Source organism: Chelonia mydas, chromosome 3 (genome assembly GCF_015237465.2).
Source record: "Chelonia mydas isolate rCheMyd1 chromosome 3, rCheMyd1.pri.v2, whole genome shotgun sequence".
In the NCBI taxonomy this organism is placed as follows: Eukaryota; Metazoa; Chordata; order Testudines; family Cheloniidae; genus Chelonia; species Chelonia mydas.
This window is the reverse complement of record NC_057851.1, coordinates 96,865,251-96,892,696: the sequence shown is the minus strand read 5'-3', so window position 1 is coordinate 96,892,696 and position 27,446 is coordinate 96,865,251. Positions and strand designations below refer to the sequence as shown.

Here is a 27,446-nt window from a genome sequence, read left to right as displayed (position 1 = left end):
TCAATGGGACGACTCACAGTATGTAAAGTTAAGCATGTGCTTAAGCCTTCGTAGAATCAGGATCTAAAGGAGCACTGCAAAAGTTTTGACCTTAAAATTGGTCTAATTTAAAGCTGTGGTTACAGTATGTTGTTGAGAAAATCCTCTGGATTTGACAAGGCATAACTTCACATTATCTTTCATATCCTTTAAGTGACTATTTCCCCCAAGCGCACTCTGCAAAAATACATGATCTTAGCTAACTAAAACTAAAAACTAGCCCATTCATAACATTAGTTAGGAAACAAATTTTATTTAGGTTTCTAAGGTATAATTACAGTGTATTTTTAAAAGAAACTTAAATTATGAAAGATACCATCTTACTGTTTTTAAATCCAGAGGATTTTTCTCTACCATATTTATTTTTTTAATTTTTGAGTTTACTAAAAGAACATCTACCTGTAAGTAGTTGTCACTTGGCCATATATTTAAAATATAGGTCCTGATCCTGCAATCACTTATGCACACATTTCACGATATGCCAATTTGAGTTCAACAAGACTATTCAAGTACTGAGTTATGCACGTGCCTAAGTGTTTGTAGTATAGGGCCCATATGCAATAACAAATCCTTACCAAAATGTGTTCACTTATTGCATGTTTCTGCGTGCCCACACACAGGGGTCTGTTTTGGGGTTACTTTTGAGTGGTTTCAGCTTTTTAAAACACAAGTAAACTACAGTGATAGCATTTATTTAAAGAATATGTAGGGGTCAATTCTATACTTGTTTCTGTGGCCACCAAGAGTTCTGATAGTGGAACTGGTAAGAGGGAGTGAACAGGATTGGCTGGGGGGGGGGGGGGGGTGCACCCCCTACTTTGTGTGCAGATGAATTCTAGGGTAGTTTCCTGCACACCAAGGCAGTAAGGATAGGAAGGGCATGGTGGACTGGAAGATTTGCTCCCATGTAGAACCTCCCATACCTGCAGAGGGGACACATCAGGATTCTGTGACCTGTCCTATTAAATCCTCAAGGCTGTAACACTGGTTGAAGAGTGGCTCTGTGGGGAGGATTCACAGTTTATGGAGAGGAATCACTCTTCATTTTCTCATCAGTGCCCAACCTGGCTATTCTGGCAAGAAACAGGATTGAAGGTTTTCTCCACAGAGAATAACATTTTATAACAGAAAAGAGAGAATATGCTGTGCGCATTCTAAACATGATGGTGGCTTATTTACTTTCAAGACTAAAACCCCACAAATCTCTGTAGACTGGAATTTGCTCCCACTGAAGTCAATGGCAAAACTCTCATTAATTTCAATGGGAGGCAGGATCCAGCCCTCTTTTTGTAGTAGCCAAAAGTAACTAACAAACTCCAGAAGTTCTACTGGCATCAGTGGAAATTTATTTATTTTATTTTTATTTTTTCTTTGAAAAATTGCTCTTCTTTTTTTGACCAGCTCTAAACTCAAGGAGCCCCACTATATCCGATATGAAGGTGAGGTTGGATGGAAGGAAAATGGACTCCTAAATCAGTTGATTTTCACCAGTACTTATCCTAGTAATGCATATGCAGATGCATTCAGTAGCATATTTTTAACGTTTCGTAGCATGAATTAATACTCCTTGGTTCTATTCCCAGCTCTGCCACCAACCTGCTACATGATGTTGGGCAAGTCACTGCTCCTCTCTATGCTTCTGTCTCCCCTCCTATTCTTTGTCTTGTCTATTTTGACTTTAACCTCTTAAAGGCAGGGACTGTCTCTCTGTTCACGTGTACATTACCTAACCCAAAGGGCACTGCTCTTGGTTTGGGAGTCCACATACTACCATAAATAAAATAATAAATGCTAAAATGATATAAGCTGCCTTTCCTTTTCTCCACCTTCAAGACCCACTGGGCTTCATGCAATAAGGGGCTCCCCTTGAAGCACCTCACTATTCTTGGGGAGAAATAAGGTTAGATCATGAGAAGCTTCCTCCCTGCTGAGAACGTCAGCTTGTCCTTTTGGAAGGCACGTTGAGATCCACTGATGAGAGTGCTATATAAGAGCTCGGTATTATATTACTGTATAAAATATTGTTTCTCTTCTCTGCCAAGGGAGAGTCCAGACAAAATACATGTGGTGGTGGGCAGTGTAAATACTTATTCATTTTAGCTGCAGCCCGGAATCAGATATTTAACACAGAGTAGCAAATATTCAATAGGCTGAATTCTACATAAACACACCAAAGCAAAAATTGACCCCATAAAGGTGAAATTCATCCCTGTGCAGAGGGCCAGCATAGGGTCTGTGAACCACTTACATCTCACTTGAGGCTGGCCCTCTGCGTGGGGTGAATTTAACCCGGAAATAGGGAAACTAATAGGGTAGGTGTGTCCACTGGTTTAAAATATACTCTAAAATGCACACTTGTTTTCTTTCCTTCATGGTTTTTCATCCAATTCAATTTATACAAGGAAGACTGCAATATTTTTCCTGTATTTAGAGAAGGAATGCTATAACAAGATTTGGGAACCTGGCTTTATGTCAAGAGTTTTTCCATTGAAGTGCCAAATTAACAACCTTATTGAAGTTACAACCAGGCTGAATTTTGGCCCTTTAGAACTTAAAAATAAGTTATTTGAAAATATTTTGGTATTAATACAGCAGCTGAAGATGAAGTAATACAGTAGCATCAATATTAGAGTTTCTAGTTGTTAAGTTAACGTTAATGTAAATAGGCTGTACCATTTAGTTATGGTAGCAGGTGCATTCTAATGATATGGACATATTCAGTATGAGATTTGTTTGCATGTTTGAGTTTCATAGGGCATGTCACTGTTTGCTCTGTTTAAATTGCCAGAGATTTGTCAATATGTTTTACCTATTTCTACATTTGAAACAATGTTTTGTATGTCTTTGTGGGACATGCATTTGAAGAATTATGCCAAGGATTATAAAGCTGTCCAGGCAAATGTCAGTGAACAGCAGATTAGCACATCAAAAACGGACTATTAAAAATAGGTGTTTGATCCTACTCCAAAGTTAGATATGCATGTTCAAAACAATGCAATTGGTAATTCCTATTCATGGGTTTCCAAGTATCCTCCAGTTTATTCTTTGTTGTTGATAGGTTAAATAATCTGCTGAATAAAGAAGTGTTATTACATTTATTTCAAAAAAATCTGCATTGCTCTGTAACAAATGCATGTTATAGTCTCATAGGTGTTTGATTTGTATTGTTTTGTGTATTTAGCAACCCTAGTCCTCACAACAAAGAAGGATTTTTCTTATTAAAACAAACAATTCTGCACCAGCCTCTGATGCTTTCTCTCAGCCCAGTGCACTGCACTGTTTTGTTTCTCTGCTTAGGGCTCTGTTCTGCCATCCATACTTACACTAAAAAGGACTTTAGGTCCAAATCCTGCAATCAAAATTTGCATGAATGGAACCCTGCACCCATACTGAGCCCCACTGACACAGCAGAGCTCTGTGCCAGCACAGGAGTCCGCCTGTACAGATCTGATTGCAGTCCCATTGATTTCAATAGGACTGACTATTCATGGAGTATGGTGCTATTCAATGTGAGCATAGGTGGAAGAACTGGGTTCCTAGATTGTAAGTGCCTTAGGACAGCCATGGCCCATGTCTCTTTGTTCTCTGCCAACTGTGACCAATCTTTTTCTTGTACATCTCTGTTACATCATCTCTAACTTTACAGGAGAGGATGTTTTGCAAAACACACTCTTTTTTTATTTTAAAAACAAAGTACTGTGCATGATGGACAAAAATGTATCACTTTTAGTGAGAGGAGATAGCAATTTTAAGTTTCCAAGGAATTCATAGAATCATAGGACTGGAAGGGACCTCGAGAGATCATCTAGTCCAGTCCCCCGCACTAATGGCAGGACTAAGTATTATCTAGTCCATCCCTGACAGGTATTTGTCCAAAATCTCTAATGATGGAGATTCCACAACCTCCCCAGGCAATTTATTGCAGTGATTAACCACCCTGACAGTTAGGAAGTTTTTCCTAATGTTCAACCTAAACCACCCTTGCTGCAATTTCAGCCCATTGCTTTTTGTCCTATCCCCAGAGGTTAAGAAGAACAATTTTTTCTTCCTTGTAACAACCCTTTATGTACTTGAAAACTGTTATCATGTCGCCTCACAGTCTTCTCTTCTCCAGACAAAACAAACCCAATTTTTTTTCAATCTTCCTTCATAGGTCATGTTTTCTAGACCTTTAATCATTTTGGTTGCTCTTCTCTGGACTTTCTCCAATTTGTTCACATCTTTCCTGAAATGTGGCGCCCAGAACTGGACACAATACTCCAGCTGAGGCCTAACCAGCACAGAGTAGAGTGGAAGAATTACTTCTTGTGTCTTGCTTACAACACTCCTGCTAATACATCCCAGAATGATGTTCACTTTTTTTGCAATAGTGTTACACTTTGACTCATATTTAGCTTGTGGTCCACTATGACCCTCAGATCCCTTTCTGCAGTTCTCCTTCCTAGGGAGTCATTTCCCATTTTGTATGTGTACAACTGATTGTTCCTTCCTAAGTGGAGTACTTTGCATTTGTCTTTATTGAATTTCATCCTATTTACTTCAGAACATTTCTCCAGTTTGTTGAGATCATTTTGAATTTTAATCCTGTCCTCCAAAGCACTTGCAACCCCGCTCAGCTTGGTATCCTCCGCAAACTTTATCAGTGTACCCTCTATGCCATTATCTAAATCAGGGGTTGGCAACCTTTGGCATGCAGCCCATCAGGGTAATCCACTGGCGGGCCACAAGACATTTTGTTTACGTTGACTGTCCGCAGGCATGGCCCCCCGCAGCTCTCACTGGCCATGGTTCGCCATTCCCAGCCAACGGCCGCCGCTTCCTGCAGCTCCCATTGGCCAAGAACGGTGAACTGTGTCCAGTAGAAGCTGCAGGGGGCCATGACTGCAGACAGTCAATGTAAAAAAAATGTCTCACAGCCTGCCAGTGGATTACCCTGATGGGCCGCATGCTGAAGGTTGCCGACCCCTGAGCTAAATCATTGATGAAGATATTGAACAGTACCAGACCCAGAACTGATCCCTGAGGGACCCCACTCGTTATGCCCTTCCAGCATGACTGTGAACCACTGATGATTACTCCCTGGAATGGTTTCCAACCAGTTATGCACCCCTCTTATAGTAGCTCTATCTAGGTTGCATCTCCCTAGTTTGTTTATGAGAAGATCATGCAAGACAGTATCAAAAGCCTTACTAAAGTCAAGATATACCATGTCTACTGCTTCCCCCTATCCACATGGCTTCTTACCCTGTCAAAGAAAGCTATCAGGTTGATTTGACAAGATTTGTTCTTGACAAATCCATGCTGACTGTTAATTATCACCTTGTTATCTTCAAAATGTTTGCAAATTGATTGCTTAATTATTTGCTCCATTATCTTTCCAGGTACAGAAGTTAAGCTGACTGGTTTGTAATTCTCCAGGTTGTCCTTATTTCCCTTTTCATAGATGGGCACTATATTTGCCCTTTCCCAGTCTTCTGGCATCTCTCCCATCTTCCATGACTTTTCAAAGATAATTGCTAATGGCTCAGATGTCTCCTCAGTCAACTCCTTGAGCATTCTAAGATGTATTTCATCAGGCCCTGGTGACTTGAAGACATCTAATTTGGCTAAGTAATTTTTAACTTGTCCTTTCCCTATGTTAACCTCTGATCCTACCTCGTTTTCACTGGCATTCACTATGTTAGACATCCAATATTACCAAACTTCTTGGTGAAAACCAAAACAAAGAAGTCATTAAGCACCTCTGCCGTTTCCACATTTTCTGTTGTTATTTCTCCCCCCCCCCCCCCCATTAAGTAACGGGCCTACCCTGCCCTTGGTCTTCCTCATGCTTCTAATGTATTTGTAGAATGTTTTCTTGTTATCCTTTATGTCTCTAGCTAGTTTGATCTCATTTTGTGCCTTGGCCTTCCTAATTTTATCCCTACATACTTGTGTTACTTGTTTATATTCAGTTAAGTATATCTGTGTCCCTGTACCACCCCCACAGTCTGCCCACTTCTGGGGGTGTTTCCAAGTGTCAGAGGAAGGAGGAGCTGTGTACCCCAGTGATTCCCAAATGCTGCAACCAATACCACTGATGCAGGGCTCCATATTTTATCATTATTGTTACTTCTATATAACATCCCCACTGTGTGTGTTGTCCTTTACAGAACAAATAAAGCAAGATTCCCTGCCTCAAAGCTATTACAATTTAAAATGAAGATGAGAACACGCAGGAGGAGATAATGACTCAAGGAATAGAAGAGGGAAAGGACAGTGTGATTATGAAAGCACATGGGAGGCTAATGCATGAGTCTTGAATATAACAGAACTTTCTTAGTTTGCAAAGTGATTGTTTAAATGTTATTAGGTTATTGGTTATACACCTACTTGAAGTGGGTTTTGAGAAGACATTTAAAGGTGTAGGGGGAGGGGGGCATCACAGATGGGGTCAGAAAGGGAGTTACAAGTGTAGGAGGCCCATGAAAGCTGTCATGGAGGCACGTGAGAGAAGGACACAAAGTGGGACAGCCAGGTGGAAAGCTGTTGATGAGCAAAGAGAGTGTAAAATGACACAACAGCCGAAAGGTAGGAGGAGAGTTTGTGGAGGGACTTGAATAAGAGGTATGCATTTGATCTGGGAGAGTAGAAAGCCAGTGACAGGATTACTAGTAGTACAATCCTCCATGTGCAGTGCTAAATGAGTACCTTGCATTTGAGTTCATAAATCAATATTGCCATGCCCTCAGTCTAACAAGTAAGATCCAAGTTTGCCCTTTTATTTTTAAATGATTTGCTAGCACTCATTTTTGGGGCAGTTTTTAAGTTATTGGAAAACTTATCTTTCATACAATTTGACATTCTCTTAAGTATTTTGTACTTTATTTTCATAATGTTCAAATTACCCCATGTCATGTCACTTGTATCACTTACATTAGATGCAGCTGCATCCATTACATAATTTTTGATATACCACATTTGAAGCCTAATTATGGGGAAAGTTGCTCAAAATAATTACATGTGGAAGGACCCACAAAATGGAACAGCTAAATCAATAGTGATTCATATGGTGAATTTGACATTGAGCCATAAACTATGTAACACAAATAGCTATTTCCATTTTCCAGCTTGCATTAGAAATACCTACGCATGGATTGTGAAAGATTATTAGGTATGTGCATTTTCCTCTGCTGTTTTGTTATCTTGGAAACCTGTTCGCAATCTAGCTTCAATTTTTAAAAAGGCAAAGCTAGAAACAGTAATTTCTCTTTATTAAATGACACACAAATCTTATAGAATCTTATATCTTACACTTATAAAATGAAAAGAAATTCTAGGAGCTTGAACATGTCAATGCATTCTGATTTTTCTAATACCACTTCAAACCCACCTAAAATACGTAATTTGTAGACCTTGTACATTTTGACAGCCTTTCAACATATTTTGCCAGGGATCACTTAGTGGAAGTGTTGGTTGACCAGAAACTGTTCAGGCAATCTCCTGCTGCTACAGGAAAGGCACTTGAAAAGCTGTAAGGGCCAATTCCTGCACCTCTTACTCAGGCACAATTCCCATTGACTTCATAAGGGGGCGGTTTGCTCCAGCTGAGGATCTGCCCTTAGTTTTCCCTGAGTAGGGAATTGGACCAAACATGAAATTTGTGAAAACTGCACTAGGGAGTCACATTCTGTCCTGACCTCTGTGGGGCTACATAGTGTGTAAGGCAGTGTAGCACTGGGCCCTGTTTCTGAGCAGTCTACAAAGGTTTTTCTGTATTTTATGTACATGAATTTAATTGCCAAGGGGCAGTGTGGTCCAGTGAGTAGGGTATGGCAGACTGGGGTTCTGTTGCCAGCTCTGTCACTGATCTGCTGCGTAACTTTGGGCAAGTCAGTTCTCCTCTCTGCCTCTGTTTTCTCTCCAACCTGTGTCTATTTTGACTGTAAGCTCTTCAGGGTACGGACTGTTACTTACTATTTGCATGTACAGCACCTACCACACAGGGGCCCGAAACTCTCTGTGGGCCTCTGGCTGCTACAATAATGTAAATAATAGTAATAACAATACCTAAGAAGCCTGAGCTAATGATTTTAGTTGCTAATATTTCTGTGTTTGTATCACAACTACATATATAAATTATAGCCTATTGTACTGGGTAAGCCTTCTTTTGCAATCAATTTCATGATCTGGAATGTATGATCACAGAGTCAAGCAGCCTATTGTATGATCTGGAATGTATGATCCCAGGGTCAAGCAGCAGGGCCACCCTATTCATTCTGGGGCTGAAGGAAGGGATCTGATCTAAGGGGTGACTCTTGCTGTTCTGCTCAAAGACTGTGGGTCCTCAATGGCCCAGTAACCCTTCAGTCTCTGATCGGACAAACAGATTGGCAATTGGGCTTGAGGTCATGCCACCTAATTTACTGAGCAGTGTCCTTTGCAGAGAGTAAGAAGGAGGTTGCCTCATGAAACACGCCTTGTTTTTGATCTCTCCCTTGAAGAAGGTACATCTTGTTTTCTCCACCCATGTGCATCACTTCCCCTGTGTAGGGTTGTCTTTACATCATGCCCATAGGTGAACAGAGGTTAAAAAGCAATTTATTTCTACGTCTGTTCACTGTAACTTGGTTTGTTGGTGTTGGGTTTTGCCTATAAGGGGTTTTCACCTTTGTAAAGGGTACAGGGTATAGCAACTCAAATACCTGTGGTGCAAGTTGTGTACTGTTCAGATATTCATATGGGTATATGAACAGATGTTCTTGTTCATAAAGCACGGTCTAGGAAAAAGCTGCACCAAGTAACGTCTCTGTGTGCGTATGTCAAGGGACTTAAATCTGCTGGCATTTGTGAGATAAGGCTTCATTGTTTACAACTCAGGAAGTGTACTACCATGTGAGTTACCAGTGCATACTGGCATTTAGGTTTGGCAAGAATTCCTTGCCTGGAGTTAGGCTGAATTTACTAATAAAAAGCTGAGGCCAACTTTATCCCATAACTTGTGTCTGTCTTCCACTTGGCCTCTGGCCTAAGCAATGTATAATGGGTGTTACTTTTACATCAGGACAATCTTTCCTAATCGGCAAAATTAGATCATCATTGTTCCACCTTAAGTATACATTTGTCATAGCTACAGTTGTTCACTAGGTCCCAGTAAAATGTAAGAGATAATTTATTTGAAGGGGGTGGGACCAGCCCTCATGTTTTCAGAAGTCTATCCAGCTTTCCATGTGCAGCATTTCAAGAACAACTCTGGAGCTCAATAATGGGAGCTCTGCAGGGAAGCAAGGGGAGGAGACACACTCTAATTTGTATTCTGTCGGGTGTGGTGGTGCATGCCTGTAATCTCAGCTGCTTGGGAGGCTGAGGCTGGCGGCTCGCTCAGGGATTCTGGGTTGCGGTGCTCTATGCTGATTGGGTGTCTGGTGCCACTAATAACCTGGCCAGCAAGAACAACATGAATGACTTGTTGTGATTGGCGCTCTCTGTGAGGGCTGATGGACTGATCGATGGTGATTTGTATTATAGTAGTGCCCAGTGGCCTTAATCAGGATCAAGGCCCCATTGTCCTGGTGCTGTATAAACAGAGAGAGAAGCTTACAATCTAAGCTATCTCTGAATCAGTTATCTTGAAGGAGAGGTTAAACAATGCAGAATTAGAGAATTGTGCAAGCAAATGGCTAGAATACTATTTTTTTTCTTCTCAGACATATAATTATGAGTGAGGATTAAACTGGCAATGAATGAATGTGATAGGTATAAAGATAAAACACCATGAAATAAACTGAATACGTTTAAACCACTTTATTAAGGATGAGAAGAAAATGACTTGAAATCCCTCATTTAAAGACTGCCTTTTAGTATTGATATCATTACCATACCTGAAAACACAGCATAACATGAAAGACTTTTAAATAAGGTTACATTGACTGGAACTTGTTAAGAGCCAAGAACAACTCATATCCGTGTTCCTGCTCTGTTTTCTGCACATGCAGACTACTGCTGCCAGGCTGACTGCAGTCAAATTCCTCTATTCTAACCCGCTCCTTGATCCCCTTCAGTGTGGTTTCTGCCTAACCTGCTCAAACAGCCTTTACCAGTCTTTCTAGGCAAACTGTAAAGTGTCTCCTACATCCTCATCTTCCTGTCCTCTTCTGCATAGGATCAGAAACATAGGGCTGGAAGGGACCTTGAGAGGTTACAAAGTCTAACACTCTGTGATAAGGCAGGACCTAGTAAACCTAGACCATCCCTGACAGATGTTTGTCCTCCTTGTGCTTAAAAGCCTCCATAATGGGGATTCCACAACCTCCCTTGAAAGCCTATTCCAGAGTTTAACTATTCTTAGAAAGTTTTTCGTAACATCTAACCTAAGTCTCCCTTGCTGTAGATTAAGCCCATTCCTTCTTGTCCTATCTTGAGTGGACTTGGAGACCAATGGATCACCACCCTCTTTAGAACAGTCCTTAATATATTCAAAGACTGTTGTCAGGTCCCCTCTCAGTCTTCTTTTCTCAAGACCAAACGTGCCCAGTTTTTTTTAACCTTTCCTCAGATGTCAGCTTTTCTAAACCTTTTGTCATTTTGGTTATTTGCTTCTGGACTCTCTCCAATTTGTCCATATCTTTCCTAAAGTGTGGTCCCAGAATTGGACACAATTGAGGCCTCACCACTGCTGAGCAAGACATTACCTCCTCTGTCTTACCACGAGTGTCGTATGTAAAACAGCCGAGAATATTAGCCTTCTTTTGTTGAAACTGCTTCACATTGTTGGCTCATATTCGTGATCCATTATAACCCCCAGATCCTTTTCAGCAGTACTACCATCTAGACAGTTACTCTGCATTTTGTAGTTGTGCATTGGATTTTTTTTCCCTTCCTAAATAAAGTATTTTGCACTTGTCTTTGTGGAATTTCATCTTATTGATTTCATACCAATTCTCTAATTTGTCCCAACCATTTTGAATTCTAATCCTGTCCTCCAAAGCATTTGAAACCCTTTCCAGGTTGGGGTCATCTGCAGATTTTATACTCTTCACTCCATTATCTAAATCATTAATGAAAATATTGACTAGTATTAGACGCAGGACTGACCCCTGCAGGAACCCACTAGATATGTCCTTCCAGTTTGACAGTGGACCATTGATAACTACTCTTTGAGTACGATCTTTCAACCATTTGTGGACACCCATTATAGTAATGTCATCTAGACCAGTGGTTCCCAAACTATTGTACTGGTGATCCCTTTCACATAGCAAGCCTCTGAGTGCGATCCCCTCCCCCTAATAAATTAAAAACACTTGTTTATATATTTAACACCAGTATAAATGCTGGAGGAAAAGGGGGGTTTGGTGTGGAGGCTGACAGCTTGCGACCCCCCATGTAATAACCTCACGACCCCCTGAGGGGTCCTTACCCTCAGTTTGAGAACCCACTGATCTAGACCACATTTCCCTAGTTTGCTTATGAGAATGTCATGTGGGACTGTGTCAGAAGATTTACTAAAAATCAAGATTTATCATGTGTACTGCCCCCTTTCCCACCAGCCCACTACATGATTTATCACAACCTCCTCTTAGAAATTCTCCTCTTCCTAGCCTTAATATACTCAATGTGTTTCTCTCATGGTTCTATTCCTACCTCTCTAACTGCTCCTTTAGTTTCTCCTTTTGAGGTTTCTCTTGTTCTCCCTACTCCTGCTATCTCAGCATCAGTCAGGACTCCTCTATACCTGGATGATCTGATTCAGATGTACAACTCCAACTGCTAGCACTATGCTGATAACTTGAAGATCTACCTTTCTACCCTGATGTGTTCCTCCATGCTTCATAGTGACATCTCAGATTGGCTCTCAGCCACCTTTTCATAGATGACCCGCCATCAGATCAATATTAAAATGGCTAAAAGTGAATGTCACTAAAAGCTGCATTCTTTCTCTGCTCTACATCCTCTCCAAAATTTGTTTCCACTCATCACAAAACCACTTGAGTAGGCCCTGGGTATTTCTTACCTTTGTCTATTAACATCCTCATCTCTGGGCTCCTAGTCTCTTGTCCCACCACCAGCAACAATCTGTCCAAAATACATACACAAAAATATTCTATCTTGATTTGAGACCCAAGAAACTCTTAATGCCAACTGGCAAGGGGGTGAAGAGGGGTTACAGGTATTTCCTGACTCTGGTATGTACATCCTGCTTCACCAAAGGCTTTCACTTGAGGTCTCAAATGAAAGTTAGTGTCACATTGGTTATCAGTATCACTGTTAACTGTATGTACATGTAGTATGCCAGGAGTTACCTATCTGTACCAGAAAATTATGTTCTTAAGCATATAAGTTAAAAGCAGATAACTAAAAGGTGTCATGCCTTAGACTAATTCCTCTAGATAGAAGAAATGTGTATCTGGCTGGGATGTAAATTAAACATTGTAAACTAACACAATGTATGTCCACTTACATATGAAGTAAAATGCTAAAGACATAAAAACAATGGGAAAAGAGCACACAGGAAAAAAAAAGCCACAGGGAGTTATCCTGCCTATGAGTAAAGACAATGAACAGTAAAGGCAAAGAGGCCCCTTTATCCTACAGCTGCAAGAAAATGGACAGCACATTTGCATTCATGAAAGCAGGGTCTCAGCCAACCTTGGTTGAAAATGCTGCAGAGGACTTTGGGTGAGAGAAACTTCTTTAGACAATTTGACCTGTTAGTTAAGTTCAGCCTTTAAAAAGCACATTATGATTGTTTTATACCTAACCATTTTGTTTCCAATATGCTTACTATCTCCTCTGTCTCCCGTCTTTGATGATAAACTTATTCTTGTTTTCACTATAAATGTATCTCTGTGCTGTCGTGTTAAGCAAAGTGGTGATCCTGGGTAGAATCTTACAAGCTGGTATATACTATTCCTTCGGGAATAGCAGGCCTGGCATGTCTGTCAGAGCGTTCAGTGGTTAAGGGCCTGGACACTCTACGGAACACTCCGGGGACCTGTGGGCTTGGTTTGTGCCTGTTGCTACCGGTACAGAGAGAGCAAGGCCTGCGGAAGCCTGGAAGGTAGCGTTTGTGCTGCCACGGGCTATTGGTATCAGGGCTCTATTCTACAACAAGCACAGACAAGAAGACCATTTAGTGCTAAGGGCCGGTAGTGGTGAGGTGCCTCACAATCCTGGGTACACCCGGAGAGTGTCACATAAGCACGACTGTGATTTCATTCAGCCTCTTTCTAAGTCCGTACACTGCCTTCCTGTTGTCTTCCGTATCAGATTTAAGGTCTTATCTTCACCTGCAAGATCTTGTACAAACTAGCTCCCACGTATTTCTCTGTTTCATTTCTTTCCATTTCCCTCCTTGCCCTCTTTGCTCTGCCAAGCCACGCAATTAACCATCCTATCTGTGCGGTCCTTCTACTCTTCCATGAAATCCCTTACTCCTGACTAGGGTGACCAGTCATCCCAATATTATCAGGACCATCCCAATATTACAGGCTTTGTCTTATATATGCAACTATGCCCACCACTGCCAACAAAAATGTCCTGCTTTTTCCACTTGTTATCTGGTCACCCTACTCCTGACACCCATGACCCAGTCCACCAGGCCTTCAACTTTTCCTCTTTAACGTCTCTTCTTGAAAGATATTTCTTCCAAAAGGCCTAGTCCTCCCGTAACAAAAGTATTAATCTAGACATATGAAAATCTTTACAAAACATTTCCCTCCCCACAAAATCACATGACTAACCCCTCAAACTGAACATCACCACTCGGTCACATTTTTTTGTTGCTTCCCACCCTGCCCCTCTTTCTCCACAAGTCCTTTTTGCATTTGTACATTGTCTGTGAAAACTGTAAGCTATCTGCAGTAGAGACTGAATATTTGTAAGTGTCTGTAAAGCAGACACAAATACTCTGTTAGTAAGTAGAGTTCACTAGTGCAGTAGATTTGATAGTCTAATGCTGGAGACACAAGTTCAAATACTGATTAGACAAAAAGTAAAACTTGTTTGTGTTGTGCTAGGCCCTAGGGAATTTATGATATTGACAAAAGCCATGAAACAGTTTAGCACTATTGTCAGCCTCTACCAGTGGAAGAGGACAGCAATGAACGGGGGTGTTTAGAACAAAGATTAAAAGAGGCTGTGTAGCATCAGAAGGCACTAGCTAAAGCTAGGTCTAGGACAATCAACCTTCACTTGAATGAGCACAAAGAAAATGTGAATAATAAGCAGACATCTTGGCTCCTGCAACCATCTCAACAAAAATGGGAGTTTGCCACTTTTTATTTTTACCAATGGATACAATATGGATGTATTTGCCTTTGTATGTAATTATATATTTGAAATCTTGACCAGCACACTGCTATTTATTTTCAATCTTAAATCAGTTTCATTTACTTGCTATGGATAGACCAAGCTCCTGGGCTGCACAGTTTAGATTATCATTTTTCCACCAGCACGCCTGTGACCCTTATGTAACAGCATATGGACCAAAAGCAAGAAAAACCCCAACAAATCACAGCATCACACTTTGACTACATTGCATGTAACAGGGGAGAGGGCTAGCAAATTTCTGTTCATTCTGTATAAAATGAGTTGCATCTCCATTAAAATTACAATAGCTTTTAAGCTAAGGCATCCTATAAAAGTATACAATAACTAAATGATTTATTAGAATCCACTCTTGTCAGTTATCAAAGTGGGCTGTATGCCTGTGTGATCTTTTTATTGTCTGTTTCCTTCCATTACAGTCATGAATATATTAAAACACTTAATCAGCCACATCAAAACTTATTGAAGGATAAAGGACCACAATGGTATGAAATAAATATTTAACATAAAATCCTCTGAGGTCTCTTAACTTCACATTTTACTGATATGAGGTGCTAGCTTCAAATAATGTAAAGTTCAGATGCTTAAACACTGAACTTAAAATCAGTTCAAAATTTAAATAGATGCTGGCTTTGTATAAAAATTAAATACAAATGAAATGAATAAGACTTAAAATAAAAAGAAATGTTTCCACATTTTAAATAAGATTTTTAATGAAAACAATTCTAATTTGTAACCATATGCCTGTAGTGAGGTTCTTTGGCCTGTGATATACAAGAGATCACTGGAGGATGAGCATAATGGTCCCTTCTGACCCCAATTCCTGTGAATCTATGAAACCCACATGTTGTAGCTTTAAGAACCTGAAAGTCAAATTGACAAACACAAGTGAAACTGACTTGATTGTCACTGTCCAAGCCAAAAATGGAACATAAATATTGTCCACAGATCATGAGTCATGGTATCCGAATCTGGTCCTTACGAAGGTAGGAATAAAGGATAATTGAAATTTATAGGGTTCTTAAACTACAAAATACTTCACAAACATGTAAAGTAAAATTTTATTGTAATAACTTTTTCCAACTATCATCATTAACATTTTAAATAATTACCAATATATCATATTACTGTTAACAGCCATTTAATAAATATATTCTCTTAGTCCTAGATACCATCTCCAGATACGAAATTGGAGCCTGAATATACACAACTTTGTCCAACAGCATCAGACCAGGATGTGGGCAGTGATGCTTAGTGATTAGGGCAGGCATTGATAGCCAGTGTAGGGTCAGAACCAGAGTCAGGGGCCAGATGCCAAAGGTCAGAGCCAGGTTACCTGGAGTGAGGCAAAGCAGGGGCAGGGCTGAGTGCAGGGTGGGAGCAAGGCTGGGAACAGGCAGGCACAAGAGTTATTGCAGCCACGGGTGAATGCTTTGAGCAGCCAGCAAACTGGTGCTGCTGCTGGGCTTACCAGCTTCCTCAGCCATTCAGGTGGGCATTCTGTTAGGAGGTCTACCAGATGTAGCCCAACTAGGCTGTCCAGAGACTAGGCAGGTGCAGCTGCAGGGCCTTATTCCTGACCAATATCAGCAGGCTATACGAAGAGCCCTGCTAGTAAGGGAGCACCACCATTACAGTTTAAAGCCATAATCTGATGGGCACAGAAGTCCATGCTAAAACATCTATTTGTAGGGTCTGAAGCTATGAGGGTAGAACATGATAAATAATCTGGAATGTTTCCCAGAAAAAAGCAAACATCAGAACTGAATCCACTGAATGCATCCGATGAAGTTAGCTGTAGCTCACGAAAGCCTATGCTCAAATAAATTGGTTAGTCTCTAAGGTGCTACAAGTCCTCCTGTTCTTTTTGCGAATACAGACTAACACGGCTGCTACTCTGAAATCTGTACTCTGTTCATGGAATATAGGCTCCCTCCGGTGGTCAGAACACTACCTACCTATTAACACTAAGGAGTTTCATCCAAAGTCTGGGAAGCCTACAGGTCTTTATGTTTACTGTTTCAGTGGTACTGGTGATGATTTAATAAGATTAAAATTCATAATTTTGCACCAAATAGTGCATTACCTTTTCCACAATATATTTAGTATTTCACCAAAACATGTACTTGTACAAGAGACAAAACATGCACTAACATTACAGATACTGCCAACGATGTAACAGATCCTTCTAATCAATTCATTTAGGATTCCTGTAATAACCAAAAGACTGATTCTGATCTCACTTACACTGGTTTTAACACTTGCTGGACTCACTCCTGATTTATGCTGGTAAAGGTGAGATGAGAGTCAGACACAGAGTCCTTAAAAATCAAAGTCTACCTTCCTTGAACACAACTGTTATAGTAGTCTATGTGATTTAACCAATCTTGACAGTTTCACTTCCATTAATAGACTACAAGTAGCACATTTTAAAGGCATCTGGTCTTTAGGAACCAGTCCTGCCAGAGACTGAGGACACTCACCCCCTTATACAGTCAAGCCTCAAATGTCGACTAGAGTGACTCAAAAGTAAATTGTCAATAGCTACTTTGTGTTTAGCTCAGGAATTCTAAAATGTCACCACATTTTAGGCATAATTATACTGTGGTTCCCGGTAGATAATTACATGGTGCTAAATGTGTTCTAATAGTTTGTTGTGGAATAATTAAAAAATCAACTGACTCAAACAGAAAATCTATATTAGGCCTGCTTTTTTTCTGAATTTTTGCCTCTAGGTCACTTGGATTTAGAAGCTTGTTGCCAGACATATGTTTACTGTTACAATGCTGTAGCAAATTCATATGTTGTTGATATCACATAAAATATTTCCATTACATTCATGGAACTGAATGGGGTCTGTCTGGTGACTAATTTGAGTTTAATAATTTCCTATAATTTGTGACCATGGAACACTAAGGAAAAATTGACAACATCAAAAACGCACCTTGCAATGTAGCAGAAATCATGTAAAATCATATCCCCATAATCTTAACTAAGTAACCCTAAAAACAAATTGCTATAGTATTCCAACAATCCTGGTCAGGAATTCAGCCCTCAATAAATGTATTTGATGTACACAGGATTATTATGTTATGTGTTGATAATGTACAGGGCACAAATCAAGACACAGAAATAAAAAAGCCCCACCTACAATAGCTTACACTATTTTCTGTTGCTAGTCTACATTTACAATTATGTGTTTGGGCTATTGTCAATAGAGCACAAGCACAAGGTGTAAGTTTAGACATGCCACCTGCTTAGTGTTAGTGCACTAAATGTACTGTAGGAAATTCACTTAATGGCACATTTGTTCTCATAGGTTTCCTTACATTTGATAGATTTATTGTTTCTGGCAGTACCCACAACGTGCTAGGTTATGTAGAAACACAATTATGTGCCAAAATAAATCTTAAAACAGAAAGCATAAAACAAGAGAGGGGGTTTATAGGCATTTCTGGCTGTCTCAAATAACTGCTGTTATAAGCAGCAACAAGCACCTAAAAAACAACACTGAAACCACTTGGGCTCTCTATCACGTTACATGTGATACCTAGAGCAACAGTGATTTGAGGGAATATATTCAGCAACAGAGACATCAAGATGATAGAAACCAATACTGATTTCATACATTCACTACAAGAAGTGTGCAGTCAGGGGAAAGCATATACTCTTGACTGATGTTCACTGCCAGTAGCATGAGACAACAGGCAATTTGCATATGAAAGTTCTAGATCAGGCCCCTTCAAATGGTGTGGAGTAAAGGACAATATCTAACAAAGAAAATGCTTCCAGAGTCAGGCTATAGATAGAGGTATACCAACAACCACATTTGTGGACATTACTGTTCTGTCATCATATGTACATTCAATCAGTAGGTTGCCAATGTTGACCATATCTGAGATAAAAGTCGTGGTGAAAGGAAGCAGTTGTGTTTTCAAGATCCATGAGTACAGTAAGCACAGATTTAGTACAGACAAATTGCAAAGAAAATATTCATTAATGCAGGCGTATCGATTCAAGAAAGTTCACATGAAATCCTGGCCACACTGAAACCAAATGGGAATTTGGCCATTGACTTCAATGGGCCAGGATTTCACACTCTCTATCTAACTCAGAGTTCTGAGCTTTGGAGGAACAAAACTCTTATCATTAAACTAAAAGCGCAAAAATTCTGATCACAAGCCTAATTCAAACTTGGACAAAATAAAACATGCTCAAAATCAACTCCAAAATAACTGTACTCTAAGTATTTCCAAATCTTAAAAAATATGCAATACACAGCAGTTACATTATGACAGTGTGCTATTTTGTCACCTGGAACTCTGATTCTGATATAATCACAAGACACTAGCTTTTTAAGAGATTGTTTTATTTGAAAATCAACCTTTAATCCAAAAGCACTGGGTGAAAGTAACAGACAGACCCTGCAATAAAACAAGTAAAAAAAACCAAGTTTCAAAAGTAGGGATCTGAAGAAATGGAGATAAGCTTTCTGGGCTTGTGTGTTCTAATGGAGAGAAAAATGGAAAGTGCATTGCTACCAGGTGTGGGACAAAGACGAGAAACCCCAACACTACCACTAATGGGCTCTGATAAAGGTACCATGTAATTGCAGTTCATGGGAAAGGTAAAGGGAAATCCAGCACTGTCACAAAAAAGCTCCACTAGGGGCTCTGTGTACTGACAGTATATGGTGTAGGAAAGTAAGCGAATGCATTGGAGGGCTTAGTAAAATAGAAAGGTTCCACCTACAAAGAAAAAGGGAAGTTACTTACCTCCTTGTAACTGAAGTTTTTCAATGTGTGCGATCCCTATTTGTATTCCAGTGTGGATACACATGCACCCAAGACCAGAAAATTCTTGCAAGTAGCATCTGTTTGTACATTCCTGTGACTGCTTGTGCCCTTGTAGAGTGAGCCCATACACCAGGTAGGGGAGGAAGCTGTGTCAATTGATAACAAAGTAGGATACAGCTAGAGCTCCACTTAGAGATCCTCTGAGAAAATACAGCTTGTTCTCATACTCACTCGGCAACGAACAGTCTAGGTACTTCCTGATCTGTTTTGCTTTCTCCAGTTAGAATGCCAATGCTTAATTAAATCTCCTGTCCTTGCTAGAGACACGGGGGTTCAGGAAAAACACAGGTAAGTGAATTTATTGGTTTATTTGAAATTCCGACACTATATTAGGAATGAATTCTGGGCATAGTCATAGCAAGACCTTATCCTTATGGAATATTGTGGCCTCACCCTTCAACCAAGAGGCCTCAAGTTCACTAACCCTTCTGCCCAAGGTGATGACAATGAGGAAGGCAACCTTCATGGAACACGTAGCTAGCTGTTCAAAGTGTGGCTTAGTGAAAGTCATAAGCACTAAATTAAAATCTCAGTGAGCGGTTGCTTTCTTTACAACAGAAAGGTTCTGATCAGGCCCTTCAAGAACCTGGCTGTTATCGGGTAGGTAAAGATCAAGTAATTGTCCATTGGCGAGTGACATGCTACTTGTCACCAGGTGAACCCATAATGCTCTCTGGGAAAGGCTTCTCATCTTGAGGGTAAAAAGACAAATCCAAAATAGCAGGAATATCCACTGTCTCTGGAGATATATAGCTTTGATGGGCCCAGACAGAGAAATGTTTCTACTTCGCTCGGTAACATTTTCTCGTGGAGTCTTTTCTGCTATTATTAAGAATGATTTGCACAGCTTCAGAGCAAGAACATGCTAGGCTCGATGCCCAACCAAACACCAAGCCATGAAATGAAGAGCATTAGGTTTGGGATGCTTGACCCTGCCATTTTTCTTGGATCTGGAAAGGTGCAAATGAAGATAGGTAGGGATGACATTTGTAGGAGGCCTGGAAACAAGAACTGTCTGGGCCGTCTGGGGGCAATCAGGATAACTTGTGCGCTGTCTCATTGAATCTTCTGTAGAACCCGAGATAGTAGTAGGATGGGATGGAAGGCGTAACTGAAGTGATCTGTCCAAGAGAGGAGAGCATCGCTCCAGAAAACTGACCTTGAAATCCCCTGGAGCAGTATATGTTGCACTTCCCATTTGCCCTCCCAAGTTGGGGTTCCCCACTGAGTAAAGATGCTGCTTACTATCATATTGTGTAACTCCCACTTGGGATCAGTGGCGAAATGCTTGCTGAAGCTGTCCAGATTATCTCAGACTCAGAAAAATTTCACACACAAAAAAAAGACACTGACTTCTCACTCTCAGTTTACATCACATCATTCTGTCTTGTTCATGGGTTCCCCATGAGTTTCCAAGAGGATAATGTTGAAGACAACAGCCATCCTCAGGCCCTGCTTCCCTCTAAACCTGCTCCCCCACTCCTCGATCCATGGAACAGGATCTCCGCAGAGCATCAATGTACAGGCTACTACAAAGGTTGGGGAGAGTATTCCCCTTCTTCCTTGTCCTCATCCTAGATTCAGATCTCTTTCACTTACAGAAGCGGAGGTCATGACTTGGGAAAAAAATATGTAAATTGAAAAGAGGTTTTGGATTTTTCTGCTACCTCTCAGATATATTCTCCTTTCCAACACTCCTGGAAGTTACTGATTTCTAAAAATAGAAAAACGCAATGTAAAGCACTCTAGCAATAACAGGTTTCAGAGTAGCAGCCGTGTTAGTCTGTATTCACAAAAAGAAAAGGAGTACTAGCGGCACCTTAGAGACTAACAAATTTATTTGAGCATAAGCTTTCGTGAGCTACAGCTCACTTCATCGGATGCATTCAGTGGAAAATACAGTGGGGAGATTTATATAGATAGAGAACATGAAACAATGGGTGTTACCATACACACTGTAACCAGAGTGATCACTTAAGGTGAGCTATTACCAGCAGGAGAGCAGGGCGGGGGAAAAAACCTTTTGTAGTGATAATCAAGGCGGGGCCATTTCCAGCAGTTGACAAGAACGTCTGAGGAACGGGCGGGGGGGGGGGGGGCGGTAAACATGGGGAAATAGTTTTACTTTGTGTAATGACCCATCCACTCCCAGTCTTTATTCAAGCCTAAGTTATTTGTATCCAGTTTGCAAATTAATTCCATTTCAGCCATCTCTCGTTGGAGTCTGTTTTCGAAGTTTTTTTGTTGAAGAATTGCAACTTTTAGGTCTGTAATCGAGTGACCAAAGAGATTGAAGTGTTCTCCAACTGGTTTTTGAATGTTATAATTTTTTATGTCTGATTTGTGTCCATTTATTCTTTTATGTAGAGACTGTCCAGTTTGACTAATGTACATGGCAGAGGGGCATTGCTGGCACATGATGGCATATATCACATTGGTAGATGTGCAGGTGAACCAGCCTCTGATAGCTTATGCTCAAATAAATTTGTTAGTCTCTAAGGTGCCACTAGTACTCCTTTTCTTTTTGCAATCTAGCAATGTATGTTTGTTTTGACATCCATTCTCGTCTTCTTATTTCTTGTATGGGGAAGGGATAAAAAATGAGGTACTGTTATTTGAAACAGATTCTTAGATTTTAATGGCAGAAGTGAAGATTGTGATTCTCTAGTCCTTCCTACTACATAACATAGGCAGTAGAATTTCACCAAGTGATGCCTGTAATTTATGATTGAACAACAGCTTATCTTTAAGATATCCATTAGATTTCAAGTGATGGAGAATCCACCACACTTCTAGGCAAGCAATTCCAATCGTTAATTATCCTCATTGTAAAAAAAATTGCATCTTATTTCTAATCTGAATTGGTCTAGTTTCTGCTTCCAGGCATTGGATAGTTTTATGCCTTGTCTACTAGATTAAAAATCCCAGTACTGTCAGAAATACTCCCCTTATGTAGGTACTTACAGTCTGTGATCAAGTCACCTCTTAACTTTCTCTTCGTTAAACTAAATAGATTGAATTTCTTTAATCTCTCACTAGAAGGAAGGTTTACCAAAACCTCAAATCAGTCTTAACTCTTTTCTGAAACCTTTCCAATTTGTCAATGTGCTTTTTAAATTGTGGATACAGGAACTGGCCATAATATTCTAGGAATGGTCTCACTAATACGGTACATAGTAGTAACAACACCTCCCTATTCCTGCTCGATATTCTCCTGCATACACGTACAAACATCACAATTGACCTTGCATTTTCTATATATGTAAGACTAGTCTTAAGGTCTGGTACATGTAAAAGGTGACATCTTTTTTTAAGTATTTGTATTGTGTGTGTCTGTAGTGGGGCGGCTGCCTCACTCTCGCAGAACAGGGGTTAAAAGCAGCCCTGCAGAGGGCTGTGGTTGGGAAAAAGGAGTGAGAGCAGCTGAGGGAGTAGCTGACCACAGGTGTGGCCAGCTCAATCAGGGCGGGGGGAGGAGGGGCAGAAGCTGGAGGACACTCTCTCCAGCCTTGGAGGGATGAGGGCCTAGCTGCCTGGGAGCAGGGTACCTAAAGCACAGAAGTGCTGTGGAAGGGCAAGAGGAACTGGGGAGCTCCAGCCTGGCAACTCCCCAGGCTAAGGCCTTGATAAAGGCCTACGCAGGTACTGGGGCTGGGAGGTATAGCCTGGGAATAGGCTGAGGCCGTTGGTCTGACCCCTTTGCTAATGATGAGTGGCCATTCCAGACTGCAGTTTGCCCCAGTGAACAGGGGCTAGATGATGACTGGCAGTAGCCACTGAGGCAAGGTGGGTGCAGAGGGTTCGGGGTTCCCCTGGGAGGGGAGACCTGGTGTATGGGGGTTCTGTTGGGGCAGAACCCCAGGGTAAAAGGCACTGGGGTCTGGGAGGGACATGGGGCCTGTAGCAGGCGAGACACCGGCCAGCAGAGGGTGCTCAGAGTGCTGAAAGAGCTAATTCCCAGATGATCAGCAGGAGGTGCCACACCAGTGAGTCTTCACTGCTATGGTGTCCAAACAAAATTCTCCATTTTCCAATTAAATCCAGTGGAATTAGCCCCAATCCTGCAGTTAGCTCCCCCTGCCTGTGTGGAGCTAATTCCCAAATTGGGACCTCAGTCCCAATCCCCAGTGACTTCAGATTTGCCTGAGTAAGAATTGTATATTAATGCTGTGTAACACTGAAACAGAAATACAAAAGAGGTCTTGACTTTATTAAGGTTAGAAATATACCTTTATCTTGAATGGGTTCTGTTGGGGGTTTTTTTAATTGCCATCTCTTTACATTTAAAGAAGTATCTTTTTTTGTTTTCTCAGCAAAACACTAAAACGAAATGGTGGGTCTTGTTGAATTATTTTATTCTTAGCTGGTATTTTACATTGTGTTCCTTGAAGGACTTCATTTTATTTTTTTAATATACTGTTGTCTCTGTTCTGTCCTGTTTATAAAGTTTTGGCATTTTGAGCATATGGGACACGTACAAAAATCTGCCTAATTTTTTCTCACCCATGCCAAACCTTCAAAAGATTGCATTTTGAGATGCCAAAGACACAGGTACTTATTTAAAAAGTAAGAAACCTAATTTTTGACACACATAAGTAACTGACAATATACTGAAGATCCATTCCCACAACTCATTGACCAAACAAAGTGGGATTTAGCATTATTCTTATTCAGAAAATTGAGTTTGTTTTCAGAGTATGGTATACTTGTGATAAAAGAATAATGGCATAACTACTGTGGCAAATAGAATCACAGGACTGGAAGGGACCTCAGGATGTCATCTAGTCCAGTCCCATGCACTCATGGCAGGACTAAGTATTATCTAGGCCATCCCTGACAGGTGTTTGTCTAAAATGCTCTTAAAAATCTCCAATGACGGAGATTCCACAACCTCCCTAGGCAATTTATTCCAACACTTAACTACCTTGACAGTTTGGAAGTTTTACCTAACATCCAACCTAATCCGCTCTTGCTACAATTTAAATACATTTCTTCTTGTGCCATCCTCGGAGGTTAAGAACAATTTTTCTCCCTACTCCTTGTAACAATCTTTTGTATACATAAACTATTATGTCCCCTGTCAGTCTTCACTACGCCCAACTAAACAAACCTAATTTTTGTTCAATCTTCCTTCATAGGTCATGTTTTCTAGACTTTTAATCATTTTTTGTTCTTCTCTGGACTTCTTCCAATTTGTCCACATCTTTCCTGAAATGTGCTGCCCAGAACTGGACATAATACTCCAGTTGAGGCCTAATCAGCACGGAGTAGAATGGAAGAATTACTTCTTGTGTCTTGCTTACAATACATCCCAGGATGATTGCTTTTTTTGCAACAGTGTTACACTGTTGACTCATATTTAGCTTGTGATCCACTATGAGCCCCAGGTCCTTTTCTGCGGTACTCCTTCCTACCAGTCATTTCCCATTTTATAAGTGTGCAACTGATAGTACTTTGCATTTGTCCTAATTTAATTTCATTCTATTTACTTCAGACTATTTCTCCAGTTTTTCCAGATCATTTTGAATTTTAATCCTATCCTCCAAAGCACTTGCACCCCTCCCAACTTGGTATCTTCCGCAAACTTTCTAAGTGTACTCTCTATGCCATTATCTAAATCACTGATTTAGATACTGAAGAGAACTAGACCCAGAACTGATCACTGTGGGACCCCACTTGATATGCCCTTCCAGCTTGACTGTGAACCACGGATAACTACTCTCTGGGAATTTAAGAGATACTGTACTTTGATTCCAGGAATCTGCCGCAACTAAGGTCTAAATGTCAGACGCCTGACAGTTAAAGATTTCAGAATACTCTATCAAAGTCACAAAAATCAGACCATTTCAGTTATGCCATTTTCTTCACGTGTCCAGCTCTCCAAGATGTTTCAGAATTAATTCCACATGAATGCAAATATTACTGCAGAAGTCTGGAGATTGGAATATAGGCCCAAATCTCAGCAATGACTTAAGCAGGCTACAACTGCAACCATTGAAAAGATGAGGAGTGATCTCCTCAGTTCTCTTATATAGACAGCATCTTTCATCAGCAGATCTCAAAGTGCTTTACGAAGGAGGTCTCCATCATATCCCAATTTTACAGATGGGGGAAACTGAGGCACAGAGTGGTGACTTGCCCAAGAATACCCATCTTTGTTATCCCCTTCCCCTCACACCTTGATGTAGAAGTTTTATTGATACATTGATCTAGATATGAGTGAGTTTACTGTGAATGCCTTACTGAAGACGAAGGGTCAAAGTCTGGTCATATCTTATGCCAGTCTCAATCTGGACAACTAATTGGAAATCATTTAGAAGATTACTCACAAGTGGTCTCACTTTCTTAAAGCTTTATAGATGGTGGCTTTCAATGTCCAAGCTACTTTAGCCAGGGATTATTTTGAAGATCTGAATAATTTACTCTGAAGTTTTGAAACTCAGACTTATTCCGGTCTGTAGCATATCTGATTTCTCTGGATAGAGAAGACCAAGGCTGAAATATTTCACCTTCCAACATTCCATTACATCTCACTAACAACTAGGTATTTACTCTTGCTCAAACGTACTGTGTCCATCCAGGCTTGGATAAAGCAAACAGTACGATTATATTTTAAATTAATACAAAACACACAAGTCTGGCCAATAAACAAAAAAAAAACCAACCCCGCAAACTGTTAGGTCACAAACAGCCGCCATTCATTCTCCTTCATGGGAGACCTGGAAAAGGACAATCAGTTTACGAATGATCTAACCATAGCTTTCTAAAATTGTCTCTGTATAATCCTCTTGCAAATGTCCAATGAGATTTTGGGACATGACCGTGGGGAAGCAGACTTACCATAGGACACTAAGGCCATAAAGTATGTGAAAAAATAATACTAGAAACCACTGAAATCACTTTGGATTTGAAAGCACTATTCCATTTCCAGCAGGCTGAATTTTAGAAATACCTCTAATTCAGGAGCTGGTTCAGATAATAAAACTGTGCCCAGCAGCAGTGTACTTTAGTGCAGAATACTGAATGAGTTCCCTACCTCTATTAGTCTGTACCTTATAAAAGACGGAATGACAGACAAACTCTAAAATCAAAAGGTGCTTGGGAAACTGAACTGATACATGAGATACTAGAGAAAGCATAGAAAAATTGAACAAGCCTTTATTAACATATGCTTTTGGGATGTACCAGAGACAATATGATAGCTATCGCCTCTGATACTGTGAAAAATGTCCTATATGGGTTATGCCCATATTAAAAAATGGTGTGATCTCACATTCTTCAAAGCACAAAGGAGCATTCATCCTTAATGAAAGTCTCTTTAAGGGAACCTTTCCAAGGAATAATTGAAATTGCTGGCATAACTTAAAAGGACAATGACAAACTAGACACATTTTGTGCTCTGAGATATTTGTATTAAATACTTTACTTTAAGCCCAGATTTTAGAAGGATGCAATGATGTGTCTTCTCTTCTTTTGACCCAGGCACCATCTGCTGCTTTTCTGGAGAGCAGAACTGGAATCTTAGTTGATATTACACTTATTTTTGAGAGAGACTCATACTTACTGAGCTTCAAGAACTATATCTTATGACAGGTTTGATCTGACTTGCCAAAGCCAATAGCTGTTACAAAGAAGTGGGTTGTAGGTCTATATTTAAAAGTTTTTTGCACTTAAAGCATGGATTCAACCTCTGATTTATTAAGAATACAATGTGTCCTCCCCAGAATTAGAGTCCAGAGTGAGTTTTCTGAGATTTTACAAGTAAATACTTTCGTTTGTTTGAACTAAAATTCATTTGAGAATGTGTCCTTTAAGGAAGTTAGCACTTTGTGTTGAACTGTTTTTCCCCCAAATGATCTCCATATCAGAATAAAAGACTCTTCAAAATGTTCATATAGTTGATTCATCAAATCTCATGCACAAACTACATCTGAAAAAATCAGGTTATAATGAACCTAAGTGATTAACAATTGCTATATTTAATTATGATTATACAGATGGGCTAGTTGACAGCTGAGGTCACTCTCAAGGGAAGCTATTTTGACATTAGAGAAAACTCAACCTTTCCTCTATAGCTAATCTGCATGCAACAATTCTGTTAGTTGAAATGAGCCAGTGACATGAGAGAAACTGGACTCGCATGTCAAAAGTTCTCAGTAGCAGATCACTTGACCCCATCTGTTACTACTGCAGGTTGCATGGTCACATGTGAGCTTAGGCATCCAGTACTCAGAAGGCTCCCCATGG

The 27,446-nt window shown here is 40.3% G+C and overlaps 1 protein-coding gene across 10 annotated transcripts in view; it reads right to left on the bottom strand.

Annotated features, from left to right (window-relative positions):
* AKAP7 (A-kinase anchoring protein 7) overlaps positions 1-27,446 on the bottom strand; it is a 141,569-nt gene that overhangs the window by 78,592 nt on the left and 35,531 nt on the right. The window contains exon 5 of one of the 10 annotated variants that reach the window (XM_037894799.2): positions 12,029-12,090. The exons of the other annotated variants lie outside the window; for them this stretch is intronic. Coding sequence (XP_037750727.1) covers positions 12,029-12,090 — 62 coding nt within the window. The remainder of the gene's footprint in view (positions 1-12,028; positions 12,091-27,446) is intronic. 10 annotated transcript variants of the gene reach the window in all.